At 31.8% G+C, this 23,574-nt stretch overlaps 2 protein-coding genes across 8 annotated transcripts in view; one reads left to right on the plus strand and one right to left on the minus strand.

Moving 5' to 3' along the window:
* Positions 1–23,574, plus strand: part of LOC105214733 (uncharacterized) — a 130,513-nt gene that overhangs the window by 5,880 nt on the left and 101,059 nt on the right. For 2 of the 4 annotated variants that reach the window (XM_054228223.1, XM_054228225.1), the window contains exon 1: positions 5,702–5,774. The exons of 1 other annotated variant lie outside the window; for it this stretch is intronic. The gene's annotated coding sequence lies outside the window, so the exon portion shown is untranslated. Of the gene's footprint in view, positions 1–5,701; positions 5,775–20,331; positions 20,760–23,574 lie in introns of those variants that run through there. One more of the 4 variants, XM_054228227.1, reaches the window with a different exon arrangement.
* The window catches only part of LOC105214691 (sodium/hydrogen exchanger 9B1), a 49,538-nt gene that overhangs the window by 3,180 nt on the left and 22,784 nt on the right, over positions 1–23,574 (minus strand). The window contains exons 1-5 of one of the 4 annotated variants that reach the window (XM_011188246.3): positions 18,185–18,214; positions 16,426–16,851; positions 10,625–10,766; positions 3,473–3,727; positions 1,413–1,585 (exon numbers count right to left, since the gene is read on the minus strand). In XM_011188246.3, coding sequence (XP_011186548.2) covers positions 1,413–1,585; positions 3,473–3,727; positions 10,625–10,766; positions 16,426–16,851; positions 18,185–18,199 — 1,011 coding nt within the window. In that variant the 5' untranslated portion in view covers positions 18,200–18,214. Of the gene's footprint in view, positions 1–1,412; positions 1,586–3,472; positions 3,728–10,624; positions 10,767–16,425; positions 16,852–17,264; positions 17,611–17,786; positions 17,938–18,184; positions 18,215–23,574 lie in introns of those variants that run through there. The other 3 variants (XM_011188249.3, XM_011188245.3, XM_054228230.1) reach the window with 3 other exon arrangements.

Below are 23,574 nucleotides of genomic sequence, written 5' to 3' on the forward strand. Positions count from 1 at the left end.
GTGTAACCAGTTCGCTCTCTGAAAACTAGTAGGACTCTGTAAAGAGGAATTTTCCTTTAAGACAGAGGAAAATGTAAAACAGCAAGGGTGGATGGGATTCGGTAAGGAATTAGGAGCAGAAAGCAAGGGTTGGTTTTCGAGATAGTTAGTTCGTCACAAAAAAATGGACGATGACAATCCGAAATAAGAAGGTACTTCATTAGAGAGAACTGAGGAAAGAGTATCGAAGAAAATGGAACCATGAAATATACGAGACCTACGGCGACATGAGTGTAGTTAAGCGCATAAAATCCAACGAATAGTCTGTTTAGGCCATATCCTACGTATGAAAGACGTTGCTTCAGTGAAAATATCTTTCGTTTCGGAACCTATGGGTGGATAATAGAAGCAACGGCGCCCACGTATCCAATGGAAAGACCAAGTGCATAGGGACCTGTCTGCACTTGGGCGAAGTTTTGTGTTCTGGCCCAGATCGGCTCACGGTTGTAGTGCTAAAGAAGAAACAGCAACAATAACGTTCATCGAACATAGATATCAATGTTTCGCACGTAGGTGTCACTTTTAACCGTTAGTTGGTCTAACTTCCATACTTTTATACAAGAGAATTTGGAAAGAAAGCCTTAAATGGTGCCAAGTTAGTTCAATGTATGAAGAATCACTCGTTTTGCATAGCTCTGAGTCTGATGTCTGTGACAATTGAGGTTATGTCTAACTCTCTTAGTTGAAAAAGAATGTGTTGCAGAAGAAAGATAGGATTTTGTAGATTTTAGCTAATATACACTCAGGGCGCCCTCTGTCATCAAGTGAATTATACATAAAACCAAAATCAGTAGAGTTATCAGTTATTATTGACCTTGTGGAAAATAATTTATTCTTCAGACTAGAACTGAGTAAACTTTCTAAGCTATATATTTTGTATTTACACATCAAAGTTAATAATGATAACCGATCCGGCCTTGACAGTCAACAACCAAATTATTATAGGGCTTTTATTATTGTTGTTCTTTTTTGTTGTTAAACTTTGATAAAGCCTACTCAGTGACAACAAAAAAAAACATTCTAATTATTCAAATAAATTCCCAGAATATATTGTACATACACAGCCAGACACGCTTACATGCATACTCGTACATATGCTTGTATTGTAATTACCATATCATTCGTGATTGTTTGTACTAACAAAGCGCAGATAAAAAGTCGGTGAAAAAAAGCATATTTGAAATACAAATTAGTTTGAGTAGTTATTGAGGAGTACTACGCTGTTACTTACGCCTGCGCCGCTTTTCAATTTTGAATGTTTGTATGTAAATATGTCTGTATGTACTTATTGTACGAGTAATTGTCAATCGATTGCGCTTACACATATGTACATATATAGCCATCGCTTATGAACTCATACGCTCGTCACTCACCTGAAACAGTATGCCCACGAGCAGCATACCAATGAGGCGCGGCAATGTCGTCAGTGATATTAGCCAACCGCCGAAATTGGCCGCCACCGTCAGTACGACCAAATTGAAGAGTTGACCTCCTGGTGCAGCTGAATCGCCGATGATTATGTAAGCGGTGAACCAGATGAGCACGCCTGTACATAGAAATATACATACAAATTTATATATTTTTTGTATAAAAACAAATTAAGAAAAAAAATATTTTTTAAGAAAAATTTAAATGAAAAATGTAAATAACAATATTAAAAAAAATTAGTAAAAAATATGATTTTTAAGAAAAAAGTTAAATTATAAAACAATTTTAAGAAAAAAAATTAAAAAATAGTATTTTTTAAGAATATAATTTTTTTTTTTAGAAAAAAAGGAAAATATATATTTATTTATAATATTTCATAAATAATTTTTCTTACAATAGCGAATAGAAATATACAAATATATATTTTTTGTGGATAAAAAATAATTAAAAAAAAATATTTTTTAATAAAAATTTAAACGAAAAATGTAAATAACAATATTAAAAAAAAATTACTAAAAGATATGTTTTTTAAGAAAAAAATTAAATTATAAAAAAATAGTTTAAAAAAATTTTTTATTATTTTTTTTTAGAAAAAAAGTTTTTATTATTTTTTTTAGAAAAAAAATTTTTAAATAAAAAAAAATATTTTTTTAAGCACATAAAATTTTTTTTAGAAAAAAAAAGAAAAATTTATTTTTTTATAATATTTCATAAATAATTTTTCTTGAAATATTACTAAAAAATATGTTTTTTAAGAAAAAAATTAATTAATTAAAAAATAATTTAAAAAAATTTTTTATTATTTTTTTTAGAAAAAAATCTTTTAAATAAAAAAAAATATTTTTTTAACATAAAATTTTTTTTAGAAAAAAAAAGAAACATTTATTTTTTTATAATATTTCATAAATAATTTTTCTTAAAATAGCGAATAGAAACATACAAATATATATTTTTTGTGTATAAAAAATAATTAAAAAAAATATTTTTTAATAAAAATTTTAATAAAATTTAAACGAAAAATGTAAATAACAATATTAAAAAAAAATTTACTAATGTTTTTTAAGAAAAAAATTAAATTATAAAATGTAAATATTTTTTTTTATTTATAAATTTAAAAAAAAAAAAATATATTTTTTATAATCTTTCATAAATAACTTTTCTTAAAAAAATATTTTTTTTTTTAATAATATTTCATAAATTATTTCATTATTATATTAATTAAAAAAAAAAATAAGATAAATGTTTAAGAAAAACTAAAATTAAAGAGAATTTTTAAGAAAAATATTTAACTGAAAGATATTTTTAATTTTTTTTATAAAAAGTATTTTTAATTTTTTTTATAAAAAATATTTTTAATACTATTTTTGATTTGATTTTTTTATTTGATTTTTAAATTTTTTAACTTAACTTTATTTTGTTTAGTTAAACATTAATTCATTAACAAAAAACTTAAAAAGAAATAGTTTTATTTTCGTTTATTTTGAAAACTTTTTTTTATATTTTATTACAAAAAAAATTATTTTGTTGTAATTTTTTTAGAAATTGATTAAAATTTTTGTAATTTTATTCATGTTGTAAAAAACAAGAATTTTTTGATATATTTTATATCTCTCTTAAAAAATGTTTTATTTAAATAATGTTATATTTATTTTTTATAATTTTCCACATGCATTTTTTAAATATTATTTATTAAAGTTTTTTAATTTTATTTTTAATATTAATTTATTTTTATATTTTAATTAAAAATATTTTATTTATATTTTTACTATTTATTTAATATTTTTACTTTAGCATATTTGAAAAATATATATATTTTTTAATAATTTTTTTTTTTGATTTTTTGAATTCTTTTCAGACATTTTTATACCGTTATTTAAATTTACTAAACTTATTATAATTGTTAATTAATTATTTATTACAATTTTTATTTATTTTATTTTTATTTTACTTAATGATTTTATTTATTAATATTGTAATTTTTTCTTCAAATATCTTCATTACTCACCGATCAATATGAGCACAAGTAGACGTGCAAATTGTCGAAATGATGGACACAATGGATAGGGACAAATTTTCTGCCAATAGGGTGGCTCCCAAGACGGTCGATTCTCTTCGCCATGACATTTCAAGCAAAATGAATAAATCCAAGATTCCTCCAACTTATTGCCATGTCCATAGAGAGCTTGCTCTTGTTGGTGCTGATAGATTTTCGCATTCAAATTGTCGAGCGCTGATGATCTATAGGGTCGACTGTTGTCGCCTGTGGGGTGAAAAAAAGAAAAAATAGTAGTAAGAGATCATGTTAACTAAACTCTCTCAAAGAGATGTGAAAAATAATGAAATTTCAAACTAGCTAAAGTGACGTCATTAACATGAGCCCGCTTACAACGAAGACTATTCTTGATTCATTCACTAGCTATCTGTTAGTTCTTAAGTTAATCCAAGTTTCATTTGAAATCTTATATGCGTACATTTTCTATAGTAGCTTCTTTTCACTTCGTTACTGTGATATTGTCGACTACAACAACATCAGCAATAATTTCCATTGCTTGGTAGGTCAGTAAAAAAATAAAATAAATAATTTATATTTTTTGCCTTGTCGCCAATTGAGATCAGCGATCACTCATGGCGCTTAGTTCGCATATGAAAAAGCTCTGTATGTGTACATATACATTTTCTACGAGATATGAGTAATCAACGATAGCGTAGTTAATAATTTATAGTGGGGATCGCCCGCTCGTTTAGATAGGGGCTGTGTTGAAATATTTGGAGTTATAAATATTTATTTATTAACCGTTTCTATGTAATTGCTCTCTTTTCAATTTGCTATCTTTGAGCTATGTTCGCTTGTTATAAATACAATAAGTATATGGGTACTTCCTATTCTCAGACCGATTAAAGCATTGCAAGTAGCTTTAAATTCATATATTTATAAGATTAACTTTTAAAGCTCAGATAACGTAAAGGGGGATCCAAAATCTTACACAGCAACAGCTAAACTCTTCTTTGATATAATTTGTATATCCTGAAGGAAAAAGAGAGTCAAGGCAGAGTTCACATTATGATTCAAAGTCGTCGTGTTGATATAGTACAGAGGATCAGCATTAGGCACAAATCGGGCTGGGGTTCTCAGACATCCATATGCTCGTATAAGTAGGAGGGGAATCCATTGGTAGTAGATCCAAGGGGGGTATGATTGAATTAGGCCATCATATATACTTTTACATGTAATCGGGCGCGGAAGACCTTGGTACTAGTTTTAAGGGGGGGAAAATGGATTAGGTCATCATATATCCTTTTAAATATTACATGTAATCAGTGTATCCTTAAGCCTTGATCAAAGAAATAAACGAGGACCTTCTTTTCGTTCACTTAGTTCTGATCTGAATCTGAAAGATCTGAAATAACAGTAACCCAAAGAATATAACCTTGCGTTCAAAATGACTGAAGCATGAACTTTACTTTCAAAGAGACTTACAAGACAGGAACTTAAAGCAGTTGTTTGTTATGATATCCATCGGGATCTCCTGTGTAGGGTTAAAGAGAAATGAATAGACAAAATGATCTCATCCAAAATCAATTGAGTTTGAACAAGCCCAACAAGCTTAGTGGTTGGAATTATATATCTGGCAGTATATTGGAAACAATTTCTTAAACAGACACATTTAAATACAAGAGCTCCCGAGGAACTTCCAGCTGGTAAACGAACTTTCTTCACGAAAGAGAAACTAAGAGTAGAATATAGTTTTCATAGCAACAAATAATAGATGGAGGCTTGTTCCGGCGCTTTTCTTGTTATCATAAAAACACATTTTTATACCCTGAACAGGGTATATTAACTTTGTCACGAAGTTTGTAACACCCAGAAGGAAGCGTCGGAGACCCTATAAAGTATATATATAAATGATTAGTATGTTGAACTGAGTCGATTCAGCCATGTCCGTCTGTCTGTCCGTCTGTCTGTATATATACGAACTAGTTCTTCAGATGAAATTTTGCAGATGTTATTTTTTCTTCAAGAAGCTGCTCATTTGTCGGAACTGCCGATATCGGACCACTATATCATATAGCTGCCATACAAACTGAACGATCGGAATCAAGGGCTTGTATGGTAAACTTCCGCATTTTACTACATATCTTCACGAAGTTTGGTGTGAGTTATTGTTCATAGAAATAATTTAATCTTCGAAAAAATTGTTCAGATCGGTTCACTATAGCATATAGCTGCCATACAAACTGAACGATCGGAATCAAGGGCTTGTATGAAAAACTTCCGCATTTTACTACATATCTTCACGAAATTTGGTGTGAGTTATTGTTTATAGAAATTATTTAATCTCCGAAAAAATTGTTCAGATCGGTTCACTATAGCATATAGCTGCCATACAAATTGAACGATCGGAATCAATGGCTTGTATGGAAAATTCCGCATTTTACTACATATCTTCACGAAATTTGGTGTGAGTTATTGTTCATAGAAATAATTTAATCTCCGAAAAAATTGTTCAGATCGGTTCCCTATAGCATATAGCTGCCATTTAAACTGAACGATCGGAATCAAGGGCTTGTATGGAAAACTTCCGCATTTTACTACATATCTTCACGAAATTTGGTGTGAGTTATTGTTCATAGAAATAATTTAATCTCCGAAAAAATTGTTCAGATCGGTTCACTATAGCATATAGCTGCCATACAAATTGAACGATCGGAAGCCAGGGCTTGTATGGAAAATTTTCGCATTTTACTACATATGTATCTTCACGAAATTTGGTGTGAGTTATTGTTCATAGAAATGCTTAAACACATAGTTACTAAAAGAAATGCACATGTGAAGGGTATATTAGCTTCGGTACAGCCGAAGTTAACATTTTTTCTTGTTCTACTTTGCCTTCAAATACCTAACGCCCACGCAAACATTGTCACACAGCCGCCCATGTTTACTCGGAGTCTATTAATTCATAAATATTTAACAAAATTAAACAATCAATTGGTCACATGCATGTCATGTGAATTGTTTAACAAAAAAACACGAGTCGCTCATTAAGAAAGACTAAATAATTAACGAAAAGTAAATTTAAGTAATAGCGAAACAACAACAACAAAAAACAACAAAGATTAGAGCAAAAAAAAAATAAGAAGAAAAAAAAATAAAAAATAAAAACAAAAAAATAAATAAAAATAAAAACAAAAGCAACAAGTGTGAAGGAATGTAAATAAAACATAAACAAATTAAAAACAAACAAAAAACAACAAATTAACTGTATCAAAAAATCAAAAAACAAATGCAAAGTCAAAACAAAAATGTCACGTATGTGACATATATCCGGCGGATGCCGTAGACAGGGCTCAAGATTTGCATACATACATACATATTGCATATAATCGTCTAGCAGCTGATTCGCACCGATCATTAGCCCCGCTGTACAACTTTACCCTGTTCACCACCACTCAAAAAAGATAAACAAACAAACACATACATACGCACACACACCCTTGACGATAACGTGCGCACGACACGTCACTCGTGCGCACAAAAAAAAACAAAAAAACTCGCGAATAATCAATTCAGTATTTTATATTCCACATGTGTGTGTATGTAAGATCACTTTAATTGATTTTATACTTTTTGCAAACTATTATCAACAATTAAACATGTGGATAACGCAAACCACGTGCTCATCGCAAGCCTGCCACAGAAGTCACAGTAGATAGATTTATATACACATATACATTTGCGCCTAATTGAATACACCTGTTTGTATATATATATGAAAATATGTGAACGTTTATTGTCAATAATAATTATTTATTATAGTAATAAAAAACAAAATAAATAAATATTATTGTAAATATGAGAAATTACTTCAGCTGTGTTATTAGAGATAAATATTGCATAAGAAATATGACAATAACAACTAATAAAATTACTGAGCACCAAATATAAGAGTGAAGTAGATTTCACTGAAAGTTTAACTTTTACTTTACGTGAAACAGTTATATTTTGAAATTTAGTTGAAACCAATATATTATAAAAACAAGTAAGGAAAGGCAAACTTCGGGTGCAACCGAACATTTTATACTCTCGCAATTTATTGATGTAATTTTATAGAGATAACACAATTCGACCCATATATTCGGCGTATAGTCTAATCGAATAACGAAAATCATCATATATGGTGTATGAGGGCTGAGGTAATTGCTTAACCGATTTCATTCATTTTCACCAGCAAGGTGCACTATATCCAAGACTACACGCTCACTTAATTTTGCTAAGATATCTCACTTATTAACCAATAGATATATGCGGAATAAAGCCCAACTCCGATATTTTTGGTGAAAAATTATCCTTAGACACTGAGTTTTTCATGTAGATATCCGGGTCTTGAAAAGTTATAGTCCGATTTCGAAAAAGTTTCGATAACTAAAGCCACAGATGATACACAGATGACAGTATTTGTGTAAAGTTTTATTCCGCTATCTTCATCGGTTCCTTATGTACATATATATTATAAAGTAAACGAATGAGATGGAATTCAGAATTGAGTTACATGGGAAGATGGCGTGCTTGTGAACCGATTTCGCCCATTTTTCATCCGTGTTGTCCGGGTGTCAAGAAAATATTATATACCGAATTTCATTGAAATCGGTCGAGTAGTTCCTGAGATATGGTTTTTGACCCATAAGTGGGCGACGACACGCCCATTTTCCATTTTGTAAAAAAATCTGAGTGCAGCTTTCATCTGCCATTTCTTATGTGAAATTTAGTGTTTCTGACGTTTTTGGTTAGTGAGTTAACCCACTTTTAGTAATTTTCAACCTAACCTTTGTATGGGAGGTGGTCGAGGTTAATTTCCGATTTCTTTCATTTTTGGACTGTATAATGAAATGGCGAAAAGAAACGACTGCAGAAAGTTTGGTTTATATAGCTTAATTGGTTTGCGAGATATATACAAATAACCGATTTGGGGGCGGGCCACGCCCACTTCTCCAAAAAAATTACATCCAAATATGCCCCTTCCTAGTGTGATCCTTTGTTCTAAATTTTACGTTTACAACTTTATTTGTGGCTTAATTATTACACTTTATGTGTTTTCGGTTTTCGCCATTTTGTGGGCGTGGCAGTGGACCGATTTTGCATTTTCGAAGGCAACCTCCTCAAGGTGCCAAGGAATAAGTGTTCCAAGTTTCATTAAGATATCTAAATTTTTACTCAAGTTATAGCTTGCACGGACGGATGGACGGACGGACATCCGAATTTCAACTTCACTCGTCATCCTGATCATTTATATATATATAACCCCATATCTAACTCTTTTATTTCTGGGTGATACAAACAACTGTTATGTGAAGAAAACTATAATACTCTTGTGCAACATGTTGCGAGAGTATAATAAACATAAAATAGGGATATAGGATAGATATATGTACTACTTGAGATGCTGCCAATGAAGAGAATAGAATTTTATACCATGCAAAGTATAATTTGAGCAACCATACCCATCTCCTAACCGTTTTTTGAGAAATAATAAAAACTATCAAAAACTCGATCAACTACTAAAAATTAGGGGTCATAAGGAAATCGAAAATTTTGTTTTCCTCCATCTTAAAGTATACTAAGAATGCTACCTCAAATTTTAAAGAGATTTCAGCAGTAGAAGCGAAGTTATAAAGTTTTGCATCTTGCTCCGATACACGAGACAAAAATGTACTCGAAATTTTAAACGCGATTATCTCGAAATCATGTTTTTCCGAAAACGTCAGTGCGGTGACTTGGATTGCCGAAAGAGTTTTAAACCGATTTCCATTTTTTTTTTCAAATTGTTCGTAATTTATTTGCCGTGTCCTTGAACGATTTTATTTTTTCGTTTAAATTTTCATATCACTGTTAAGTGTTTTTCAATACAGTTAATCAGATGAAAAAAGAAAAATCAGATAAAAAGTTTGGTTTTATCCTTACAGTAGAGTTGATGGCCTGTAATCGCAGTTGTTGGGTTTTCTAAAACAATTCTTGATTCCAAGACAAAATCTACCTGAGAAAAGTGTTTCTAAGAAGTGTTTGTCTTTTGGCCCATTTTACAGAAGTTGAATACGTGTTTTGTCTTACAGAGAAGCTATTCATTTCCGTATTCGTCGTTCAAAATATATTCCCAAATAATTTGATTAAGATCCTCACATGACAGGACTAGTAAATTTCGCAAAAGTGATTTTTCTAGACGTGTTTATTTGTATCTAACAACTTTTCTATAGATTTTATTCTTTCACGTTTCGAAAACTATTTCGTTCATCTCAAAATGTGTATGTGTAATTCTTAAAGTGGTAATAAAATAATCTCCATATTTAAATTACTTTATAGGATCTTCTCTATCTACCTATAATTTTCTACTCTGAATAAGATCCAGGAATGTATGAACCAGAATTTGAAATCAATTGATCCAAACTTGATTTAATTATAAGCTTCCATTAGACAATTTCAAAATTTTCTTATTAAAAAATCCATTATAAGATAAGGGACTCCACAATCATTACAAATACTGTCATTAAGTCAACACCCCTCCAACGAAATTACCCACCTTACGCCTATGTATTTCGAAAAAGAAAAAACCGTAAAAATCTCTAAATTGTTCCCGGCAAATAAACAATAGGCGCATGTGGCTTATTAAACAATTGAGTGCAGTCGAAAATTTCACGATAATTATTATGCCAAGGCTCTTATCATGTAAAGCCATAATTTGACAGCTGCCACCACATACATACATATGTACAGACGCGACTGTCGGTGGTGGAAACGGCATTTAATTGAATTTGCACAAGTGATACAGGGAAGCGTCAAGTGGCTTGTCGTCGATCAGTGATCTTTAATCTGATAAATCATTATTGATGAATATTTTTTTTGCACTTATTGTTGTTTTTTTCCATACTAATTTTAATGCAAATAAAATTGAGAATGATTTCATCAACACTTAACCCTGTGAAAAGGTGATAAAACATGTGTGAAAAAATCAGAAAAAAAAGCAACAACAAATGTGCGAAATTAAGTGCAAAGATCATTACGCAAATTTCGTGTCCAATTATCAGCAAATTTGCTGTCATTATTATTTATTGTTGATTTTTTTGCACCCACCAATAATTGTTGGTTGTTCATGATTTACGAACTTACCATAGCTGTGTAGTGATCCTCGATCGGATTCATTATCATGCGCATTCGGTAGGGGTAACGGTGCTAATACATTGGTTGATGAATTCACCAAAATACTCTTTCGTCGTGTGGGTCCAAATTCTGTGTGTGAATGTGTGGAAGTCTGTAAAATTGAAATATGTTAATAATTACTGCGAAATAAAAATCAAAAATTGCAAAAAAGTACATAAAAATATTTTCAAAACGATAACGTAAAGATTCTTCAATAACATACAGAAGATTTGGTTGTTGGACGTCAATTTCGAATAGGAGACAAGATAGCATTTTTATACTCTCGCAACATGTTGTATTATAGTTTTGTTCACATAACGGTTGTTTGTGTCACCAAGAAATAAAGAGTTAGATATGAGGTTATATATATATAAATGATCAGGTTGACGAGTGGATTTGAAATTCGGATGTCCGTCCGTGCAAGCTTGATAACTTGAGTAAAAATTAAGATATCTTAATGAAAATGTGATGAAATGTGTTCCAAACATATATTCTTTGTCACCCTGAGGAGGTTGCTTTCGAAAATGGGCAAAATCGGTCCACTGCCACGCCCACAAAATGGCGAAAACCGAAAACCTATACAGTGTCATAACTAAGCCATATATAAAGTTATGAAAATAAAATTTAGCACATAGGATCGCATTATAGTAGAGAACATTTGGATGTAATTTTTATTGAAAAGTGGGCGTGACCCCACCCCCAAAAAGGTTTTTTGTATATATCTTGCAAACCAAAAAAACTGTATAAACCAAACTTTCTGCAGTCTTTTAGCCATTTCCTTTCACAGTCCAAAAATGAAAGAAATCGGATAATAACCACGCCCACCTCCCATACAAAGGTTAGGTTGAAAATGACTAAAATCACTAACGAAAAACGTCAGAAACACTAAATTTTACATGAGAAATGGCAGATGGAAGCTACACTCAGATTTTTTTACAAAATGGGAAATGGGCGTGGCGTCGCCCACTTATGGGTCAAAAACCATATCTCAGGATCTACTCGACAGATTTCAATGAAATTCGGTATATAACACTTTCTTGACACCCTGATGACACTGGTGGAATATGGGCGAGACCGGTTCACAACACGACTACTTCCCACATAACTAAATTATTCATTCTTCTGATTCGTTCACTTAATAATATATACATTAGAAGCCAATGAAGATAGCGGAATAAAATTTTACACAAATACTGTATTTGAGCTGTGACATCACTTGTGGAACAATTTTCAAAATCGGACCATGACTTTTCAATGCCCCTGATATCGAACATGAAGAACTCGGTGCCTAAGAATAATTTTTCACCAAAAATGTAGGTAAATCTCTCAGTTATTTTAATGTAATTCATTTCCTCTGAATTTTTTTCTTATAACAGTTTGTCTATATAGCAAAAGTGGTTAAAATCGGGTCATAATTTCCCCAGATCCCATATACTTAATTATAGGTAATATAAAATTAAGTGAGCGTATAGTCTTCGATATATTGTATCTTGGTGATGAAAACGAGTGATATCGGTTCAGGAATTACCTCAGCCCTCATACCTATATATGACGATTTTCGTTATTCTATTAAACTTTATGCCGAATTTATGGGTAAAATTGTCCGTTATCTTTATAAAATTACATCAATAAATTGCGATTGTTCGGTTGCACCCGAACTTAGCCTTTCCTTACTTGTTATTTTCAAATGCGAGTAGAAGCTTTAAGTTGAATAAACTACATATATGTATATATTAATTAAGAAAAGTTAATATCTAAAGAGGATCTTCAAGTATATTGAAAAAGTCTGAGTCTTCAGCTAGGTTCATAGAGCCATCTAGATCCCAACCTAGAAACCCATAGAACTCATTACATTGTATTTAAGATTGTTAGTAAGCTAGGTTATCGCCTGCGTTAGTTACTATAACGTAAATTAAAATACTAAATCAGAAATGTCTCTTAACTTCACTCAAATAACCTTGCTTCAGAAACTTTGGAATCACATCTATAAACATCAAACTACAATAAACTATAGATTTCTTATCTCCTAGAAAAGCCTAAAATAGTGGAATTTAGTGGAATTTAAACTATTTTACGAACTACCCCAACATAAATTCTCACCAAAACTACTCTACTACAAAATATAGTATCCTAGCATAATAAGACGATTTTAGCACAGCTACGCATCGATAACATTTTTTTATGGAGCGTAACTCAGCAATAATACCACTAGTTACTCAGCTTTGCCTACCTTGACTATGCATTAAAAAATTAGACTGATTAAAGCAATCAAATAAGCCAATAAACCAAATTCACCTCACTGATAATATAGTTTTGATTTACAATGTTTACCCAGTAATTTACAATCAAATCATAAAAAATCTATAGACGTTAAGCATATTTCGACAACCAATAAAAATATTTAGTATATAAACACCTTCGACAAATCTACCTATGTATATGGCTTTGGGGAAATTCCTAGAGGTTAGTAGCTTTAATAAGCAATGTTCGTCTATAAAATTAATAAAGTGTTTTTGATTTCTTTATTATTAAGCCATATATGTTTATCTGTGAAAATATGTAAGAAAAAATTTTCCATTGTTACGCAGTTAGCTGGTATTGATTTGCCGGAACTTGATTGAAGTAGCGAATAGAACAAATAACTTGTATAAACCAAATAGTATGCTAGGCAATCTAATATAGTTAAATACTTATTAGCTTATTAGATATATATTTCCTCGTCGCTAATTTTGAAAATTATTTGATTACATTAATTAAAATCTTCGTCAGACAAAAAGTAAATCTATGGAATTTTTGAAGATCACGTGGCTGTTTTTTTATTAGAATAAGTGATAAATATAGATTTCTGGTAGCTGAAAATACACAGAGACATCTTATCACAGTATAGAGATTAGTAAAGATTGAACGATTGCTATGAACTTTGGCAGTCTCCCAAATGAACAGTTAATATTGCAGAAAATACACAGAGAGATCTTAACTTAGTAACAAGATTAGCGCTTAAATCGTGATTGATTAAGGTATCTGCACGATTACTAGGCACTTTGGCAATCTCAAAATCTCCACAATGAACGATTTAATTTTTCGCCGACTCATATTTTTATTTATAATGATTTATTTTCTTATGTAATTTACGATTTCAGTTTTGGGTACACCTGGTAGTTAAATTTAACTCTCTTAAATACTTTAGGACTATGTTAGAACATTATGCTTTTTAATAATTCGACACTGAAACATCTTCTCTATAAATAAGTCACAGAACAATGTGGACCGATCGCTGAGGTAACGTAGACATAAAGCTTCATCTTTAAAGTCTTTTAGTTATCAAAATGTGTATATGGGCTATATATGAAGAGTGAAAAAATTTTTTCTTGGAGCTTAGTGGTTTACTATCACTGGACGTTACTGAGATTACGAAGACTGAATTTCGATATTATTTTCACTTTTGTGGCAATTTTAGCGCCAACTTTTGGACATTTGCACAAATGCCATCTAGTTCTTTGGTCGATAAATTTCTAAAATATGACATAAATCGGAAAGTTGGACAATACTTTCACTCGCGCACCGGCTTTTGGTATTTGTTTGCACTTATAAATTGAACTTGGATAATAATTAATTATTATTAGTTCATTTTTTATTAATATGTGTTTTAGTAATTTAGTTTTAAATTAAAATTTGTATTAATTAAGTTATTGTTTTAATTTTCTTTATTTTTTTTAATTATTTCTTAAATGATTTTTCTTTGCTTGTTATTAGTATTTTTAATTTTAAATTTTTTGAAAAAGTATTACATAATACAGTTGAACTTCTATTACTTGAACGACTATAACTCGAAATTCTCCATAACATGAACTCTTGAATTGGCTAAAGAAATCAAATCTCATACAAATTACCTTCCGTTATTCGGAAATCTCTCTAACTCGAAGATTTTTCGCGGATTATTGTGATTCGAGTTAGTATAGTTCAATTGTATATTGAGTAACTTATATTTTTAGGAAATATTTTTTTTTTATAAATTAAGTACTTTTATCAAAACTTTCATATTATTTTTATACTCTCGCAACAAAGTTGCTAAAGAGACACGCCCACAAAATGGCGAAAAGCGAAAACCTATAAAGTGTCATAACTAAACCATAAATAAAGTTATGGAAGTAAAATTCGGCACAGAGGATCACTTTTGGGGAGGGGCATATTTGGGTGTAATTTTTTTTGGGCGTTGCCCCGCCCACAAATCGGTTATTTGTATATAATTCGTAAACGTATAATGCTATATAAACCAAACTTTCTGCAGTCGGTTCTCCACCATGAAAATAGTTGAAATCGAATAATAACCACGCCCACCATCCATACAAAGGTTAGGTTGAAAATTACTAAAAGTGGGTTAACTCACTAACGAAAAAGTCGGAAACACAAAATTTCACAGAAGTAAGAGCAGAAGGAAGCTGCACTCAAATTATTTTACAAAATTAAAAATGGGCGTGGCATTGCGCACTTATGGGTCAAAAATCATATCTCAGGAACTACTTGACAGTTTTAAATGAAATTCGGTATATTATATTTTCTTGACACCCTGATAACACGGACAAAAAATGGACGAAATCGGTTCATAACCACGACTGCTTTCCTAATAACTCCATTTTTAATTCCATCTTATTCCTTCACTTTATAATGTATACAAAAGGAACCACTGAAGAGAGCGGAATAATACTTTACACAAATAGTGCATATCATCTCTGGCTTCACTTGTGAAAAAATTGTCGAAAACGAACTATAACTTTTCAAGGCCCCAGATATCGAACATGTTGAACTCAGCGCCTAAGGGTAAATTTTAACCGAAAATATTGGTAAATCTCTTAGATAATTTAATATAATTCAGAGGAAATTGTTTTCTTCCAACAGTGTTCTGTTTCAAAAATTATTAAAATCGGCTCATAACATCTCCTAGCTCCCATCTACCTAATTATAGGTTTTTCAAAAATACGGTGGGCTTTATTCCGCATTTATGTATTGGTTAATATGTGAGATATCTTAACAAAATTAAGTGAGCATATAGTCTTGGATATATAGTGCACCTTGCTGGTGAAAATTAATAAAATCGGTTCAGGAATTACCTCAGCCCTCATACACTATATAGGACGATTTTCGTTATTCTATTAAACTTTGTGCCGAATTTATAGGTAAATTTGGGTGTTATCTTAATAAAATTTATTCAATAAATTGCGAGAGTATAAAATGTTCGGTTTCACCCGAACTTAGCCTTTCCTTACTTGTTTTTATATTATTTTATCGTACATTCACTTGTGTTTTAAATTTAAATATTTGCATTCTTTTAAGGATTTTTATTTAAAATAATTTTATTATTATATATTTATCATTTTTAAATTAATATTTTTTTAGTTTTATTTTTATATCCTTTATTTATTGTTAACATCAAAATATAAAAAAATAATAATATTTCAGTATTAAAAGAAAAAAATAAAAATAAGTTATTATTTCTTTTTTTTAATATATTACGCATTCCCTTGTATATCATTAAATATTTGCATATAAATGATTTTTATATAAAACTATTACTATTTTTATTAATACTTGTTTATAACTTTTTTATTTTTTAAATTCGAAAAAAAAAAATTATTTTTCCTAACATCCAAGTTTTATTAATATTTTCTAACCTCAAAATTAACTAACATAACTTATTTTTAACATTAACTTAGTTAAATTTTTACTTTAAATTTGAAATTCTAACATTATACAAATTCGCTCACACAACTCACCTGTGATATTTTACGATGTGGATTTTGTTCATAAGCTGGATTATCATAAGCGCCAATGCTGCGCGCCTCACTCGCCGGATCCGATACAATGCTAACTTTACGCTTCGGCTGATTATCGATAACAATGGTATTCTTATAGCTGCCGCTATTGCCGAAATGATTGACCGGCATTGGCGTTGTATTTATAACTGAGATCTCTGCATTGGGCACAATCGGTATGGGTACTGCAATGCCCGAATTATTATGATTCAAACCATTTGTGCTGTTGCTATTATTAAGATTGCTATTGCTATTGTTGTTGTGTTGTGTGAGAATGCCCGCATTCCCATCGCCTGCATTCGATATAACACTGCCATTCGATTGACCATTAACAAGGACATCTGGCACCGTTTCGGCGCGTTCATTCATAGTTTTTGTAGGAGGATTCTGTAAGCAACCGAAATGAGCACATTTGAGTGAGGTTAAGACACTTAATGGATTTAGTTAAATATTTTTGATATAAATAATGCGCTATTTTTTAAATATTATATATTTTTAAAATATTTTTGATTTTAATATACTTTATAAATTTTTATATATTTTATAATTTTTTATATATTTATACCGCGTTAAAGCCACTCACACTCCCATATTATTTTTTTTTATATTTTTTAATTAATTCTCTCATTCACGCACACATTTTACATTTTAATAGCTAATTTGAAATTTTCTATTCACTTTGTGAACTTTATGATCTCATAATTATACAATTTACGTCACTTTCCTAATAGACGTGTACAATGGGTTTGGGATTTAAGGCATACATATGTATGCTGTCCCCACTATTAATATTCACTTACAACGTGATAAATATCCGAACGCATCACTAAACACTTAAACACTAAATACGAGTCGATTTGTAAGTCAATTTTGCCGTTGCTCGCTACTCGTTATTCGTCGTTCGCCGTTCGCCGTTGTTGTTATCGTCGTAGTCGCGTCTTTGATCGTCAAGCGTTGATTGATTTTATGATCCGTTTCGTTCACCGTTTAATAGCGAAATGACATAGTCAATAATAATCGTAGAATGTCTGTGATGTTACAAATACCTAGCATCCCGACGTTAACAAGTTGTGTTTGTATGCAATCACTTCGTGTTTTTTAGATTTGTTGCAAGGCCGGAAATTACGAATGTGAAGTATTCGAGATATTAACTTATTTGATATCGAAATGAGTTGGTTAATAGCAGTATATACGAAAACAACAAACAATCAAAATTACAAAAAAAACTAAATTACAAAAACAATTACAATAACAAAGAAATTTAGAAAGAAAAAAATAAAACTGGAAGAGAAAACCACAAAAGGAAAGCGAAAAGTGCTAACCAGCAATTAACTTTAATGTTGCCAAACTCAACTCCACCGTGTAACAGTTCTATGCCACACACATCTGATCAACACTGATTTTTGATTAGTGTTCACTGATTTCAGTGGTCATTGTCCACACAGTAATTAACGCCTCTGACGTTTTTAAAGTTCATTTGTTTCGTATATACTCGTACTACACGCTAGCTATCGCGCTCCGATTCTCTCACTCTTTGTTTTTTTCTATTTTTTCCAACGTTTTGCAGTTAGTTTTACTTAATTGTCGCGTTTTGTGTCTGTACTTTTTTGTTAATTTTTGCACAAAATGTTTGTAAAAGTTCCTTTTTTTGGCATTTGCTTGAAATGCGCTTTCTTCATAGTTATTTGTTGCTTTTCAATATAGTTTTCTCTTTTATTACTTTTTTGTTAGTCATTTACTTCTTTTTAGGCATCGCTTTCCTTGCTTATAATAATCATTTTCTCTTTGTCTGCTTCTTTCTTTATATTTTTCCCGTCATTTTTAATTTTTATTTTTATTTTTTTTTTTGTTTTCTACCCCTTCCTCCTTTTGTTTTTTGTATTATAGAAGTATAAAACAATGTCACGTGCATACAATTCTGTCATCTCATTAGCACTGTTTCTCTCTTTATTTTGCACATAAAATTATGCAAATACAGCTTAAGTTTTTTTTTATTCTCTGTCGGCATTTTAAACACTAATAAATGTGATGAACGTATTTTTTTGTTGTAAGCACTTACAAGTGGGTTTTTTTACTAAAAAGCCGCTAAACAGAACCTCAAAAACGCAATATAAGGAAGGAATAAATAATTTATAAGTAGAAACAGCTGTTTTTCACGAGTTTCTAGTTGGGCAATCTCATGGCCATTTTAGTGACAAACTGATTATTCATTAATATAAATAGTTCCTGAGAAAAGGGTAATTGATAGTTGAGAAAAAGTAGTGATTTTATTTTATCTTCAAAGTCTTATTGCTTCGTAATATATTAGCGGTGGGTTTTGTTTCCTCTGAGCACAATTAAGCGACGATCTCTTTGTGATCCTCTTCTTTTGGTTTTAAAGAGTTAAGTCCTAAAATAATTTCAACCTCTTTTGGATTATAAGTGAATAATTTTTAGAACATTTTTAGTATCAAGTAACTTAGGTATTCTGTTTCTTGTCTTGAAACTGTAAGTATACTTTTATTTGGAAAACTTTATTAAGTATAATTATGTATATGTGACCTGGGCTACAGCAAGGGGGCTTAGGTTGTCAAAAAATCAATTCTCACTTTTTAGTTGATTCGGATGGAAGATGAGAGTTGTTTATTTTTAACAGCTGTTTCCCAGAAAACTAGTTTTCGCACGTTAGCTCCCTTTTCGTAGACCAGGTCACATATATGTATTTCTGGAAATCGACTTTCCTAAGCTCTTCATAGAAACAGTTTCGACTAACATGATGAGAATCTTAAATTTTTTTCATAATTATTATTAAAACTGAGTATACTGAAAATAATTACAAAATCCATAAGGTCCCATACTTCACTTAGATCTATGAAGTTCTTCGGTTCAAATTTGTTTATCAAGATTTAATGCTCGTTTTTCAACAGGTCTACTTCTACAATTGTTAAATTTTCCTTGTAAAACTTCCAAATACTTTTTTATACTGAATATCGCACAGGTATCGCTCGGAACAGTGTTTAGAAATTTTGCTAATCTAGGCAGCTTCTTCAATGAATAGTACAAAGCTTGAAGAAGGATATTGCAAGACTAAAAACTTATTTCGAACAGGCAAATAAGTATATTTTGATAAGCTAAGAGTTCTCCAATTCCATCCTTGTAGAGAATAGCCTAAAGGGAGTTCTGCCACAACTACAAAACTATATCCTAATTTAAAGCATATAATGTGAGTTTCTCAATTACCAAGTTATTTTCGAAATTTAGTAATAAGAAAGTTGATATGATCCCAAATTGAATAGCTCCACTTTAGAACCACACCTGTCGGTATCGAATTTGAAAATATTAAGTCGCGAAAAGAAGTGTTTGTAAAACTGTCTATTTGAGATCAGGAAAACGCAAACTTTCCAGTCTGATATGGTTTTCAAGCATACATCAAACGAATTATAGAAATCGTATCAGGAAACTTCATCACAGATAAGAGATGCATGTCAGACAAGGCCGTACAAAATTCAAGTACTTCATGTACATATGTATGTACCTAAACATGAATTTATTTACTATTTGTGGTACTGACTCATGAGTAGTACTCAAGAGTTAAGAGTCTCAAATAACAAAAGTCACATGTTAGAATTTCTCTTAAAAAATAGCGGCAAGAGCTGGAATTTTTATCTATTCTTTGATTGGCATGATTAGAACGTCATCAGAACAAGTAATTGTATAAAAAAATATTTATACAATATTTATATATATTTTGCTCTATATATATATATATATATATATATAATGCCTTTTGTCATATATATATTTTTTACACGTCGTTAAAGCGCCATTGGGTCACATTTTTTACGAGCATTTTGTTATAACTTCAGGTATATGCAAAAAAAAAAAAAAATGTTCGTCTCCAAAAGAGAAGGGGCGCATAATCAGCTTATTAACCATATAAAACTGCACTTTATCAGGTTCGGCACGTTTTTGAAAAAAAAAATATAAACAATTAATAACGTGTAAACAGTTGCATATTTCTTAATTCGTATGTATGTATGTGTGTACGATATATGGAGTTTTATAAAATTTTATACAAAATGGAATGTCACATTGCATTTTAAGTTATGCAAATTGGCAATGATGCGGAAAATAATGGAAGAGGGAATTAACAAAGGAAACTCTGGGGACAAAACAAAAATTAAAAAAACAAGAGACAGTAAAAAAGAAAAGAATAAAATTTGTTCATAAATTATATATTTTTTTTTTAATTTTTTAGCACAAAATAAATTTAAAAATTTTAATATCTGAATTAAAGCTAAATTAAATAAGAGAAAGTAAGTAAAAAAAGAAAACATTTTACTAATCATTTTTAGCCGGGTTGTTTGACGATCTGAACAATTTCTTCGGATATTATATTATTACCTTAATCAGTAATCCATGTCAAATTTCGTGAAGATACCACGCCAAATGCGAAAATTTTCCATATAAGCCATTGATTCCGATCGTTCAGTTTGTATGGCAGCTATATGATATAGTGGTCCGATATCGGCAATTCCGACAAATGAGCAGCTTCTTGAAGAGAAAATAACATCTGCAAAACGATATCTTAAAAACTGAAGGACTAGCTCGTATATATACAGACGGACAGACAGACGGACATGGCTAAATCGATTCAGTTCAACATATGATCATTTATATATATACTTTATACGACCTCCGACGCTTCCTTCTGTGCGTTACAAACTTCGTGACAAACTTAATATATCCTGTTCAGGGTATAATTAGACTAGGAGGATGATGTGTGTCTTAGCCCCAGTTATTAACTATAATTAACTGGCCACTTCTTGGAAATCCAATATTGCGGAGAGAACAAAAAAGGCATCGGTTGTCCTGTATTGTTGTAGAGGAGCCATCAGAAAAAGATGGGACCTCTCACCAAAAGTAGTTCTTTGACCGAGAATCTATATGGAGGCGATCAAAAAGACTTCACTGGCTAAGAAACTAGTGAGTGTGTATTGCTACACAATTCATTACTGCATATAGCACCCATGGACATAGCCGGAAGGAGACGACTATGGGAGTTATCAGACTCAACGAGCTATCTATATTTATATACATGAATCTATTATATTATCCTCGCAGACTTCGACATCATTCCGATGGTACTGTATCATCAACACTGCGTCGAGCCTAGCTCTGTCGGTCTTTTCTCCGCTCATATAACATCAAGAGCGGTTTGTGTGGGTAGAAATCGCTGCAGAAGAGGCGCGGTGTGCTAGTTTGGGTGCCTGACCAGAGCGGAATCCCAGGATATTGCAAAACTATGTGGACTGGAATATTGGATGGATGGACCTCAGCTGTACTGAGCAAGTGCTGCACATTTACTAACACTTGTACTGTCGTAAGATCCTTCTGGGCCAAGGTAAATCACAAAAGGTCTAAGGAACTCTTCGTTGTCAGTAAAGTCAATATTTTCTTAGTCATAGAGGTTCTAATTGGCCATAGTCCTATCGGGATCCAGAAGCTGCTTTGAGGAGGATGAGGAGGAATTTTCCCAATATTTTTTTTTTTGGAATGCTCCATCGTTGAGAGATGGACCTCAGCTGTACTGAGCAAGTGCTGCACATTTACTAACACTTCTACTGTCGTAATATCCTTCTGGTCCAAGGTAAATCACAAAAGGTCTAGGGAACTCTTCGTTGTCAGTAAAGTGAATATTTTCTTAGTCATATGGGTTCTAATTGGCCATAGTCCTATCGGGATCCAGAAGCTGCTTTGAGGAGGATGAGGAGGAATTTTCCCAATATTTTTTTTTTTGGAATGCTCCATCGTTGAGAGATGGACCTCAGCTGTACTGAGCAAGTGCTGCACATTTACTAACACTTCTACTGTCGTAATATCCTTCTGGTCCAAGGTAAATCACAAAAGGTCTAGGGAACTCTTCGTTGTCAGTAAAGTGAATATTTTCTTAGTCATATGGGTTCTAATTGGCCATAGTCCTATCGGGATCTAGCAGCTGCTTTGAGGAGGATGAAGTGGAATTTTTCCAACATTTTCATTTGGAATGCACCACCTTTGTGAGAGCCAAGCGAAAATCGGTTCAAAACTTCCCTTAAACCCCATAAAAAAATAAAATTATTCCCGTGCTTCCGAACCTACATACTATATATTATAATAACCACTTGACAATTCATTGACTTAATATATGCACTAAGGGAACTTCATGAAAGCGATTAAGCTGATTTGCTATTACCGAGCCTATGTTCTATCGAGCGTACTGTGTGAAAGACTTAAGCCCACCGTCAACAAACTGATTAGACCTTATCAGTGTGGCTTTAGACCTGGAAAGTCCACCATGGACCAGATATTCTCCATGCGCCAAATCTTGGAGAAGACCCGTGAAAAGAGGATCGACACACACCACCTTTTTGTCGATTTCAAAGCTGTTTTCGCAGCGCAGAATCTCTCTTGCCAACACGTGCTACTTTGGACTGAGTAGGCAATTGAAAAGTAAAGTCCTCTCTCGACGAACCAAAATCAAACTCTACAAATCGCTTATCATTCCCGTCCTGCTTTATGGTGCAGAAGCTTGGACGATGTCAACATCAGATGAGACGACACTAGGAGTTTTCGAGAGGAAAATTTTGCGCAAGATTTACGGACCTCAGAACATTGGCAACGGCAGCGTTGACATAGTTCAGCGAATAAAAAGACAGCGGCTACGCTGGCTAGGTCATGTTGTCCGAATGGACGAAAACACTCCAGCTCTGAAAGTATTCGATGCAGTACCCGCCGGAGTAAGCCGAGGAAGGGGAAGACCTCCACTCCGTTGGAGGGACCAGGTGGAGAGCGACCTGGTTACACTTGGAATCTCCTACTGGCGCCGAACTGCGAAGGAAAGAGTGGAGTGGCGCGCTCTCATCGATTCGGCTCTAACCGGCTAAACGGTTGAACGCCAATCACATACATACATGTTGGACTCAGTCACACCAGATCTTAAAGCATCCTCACTAGTTTCAGTATTATTTCAATAAATCTGATTTGCGATCAACTTTGTGACGATCGTTTCTTGAAATTGCTGCTAAACACTATTCTTCAAAAGTTATAAACTAAATTTTTACTCGAAAAACAATTTTTAATTGAAAATAA

Source organism: Zeugodacus cucurbitae, chromosome 3, assembly GCF_028554725.1.
Source record: "Zeugodacus cucurbitae isolate PBARC_wt_2022May chromosome 3, idZeuCucr1.2, whole genome shotgun sequence".
NCBI classification, from domain to species: domain Eukaryota; kingdom Metazoa; phylum Arthropoda; class Insecta; order Diptera; family Tephritidae; genus Zeugodacus; species Zeugodacus cucurbitae.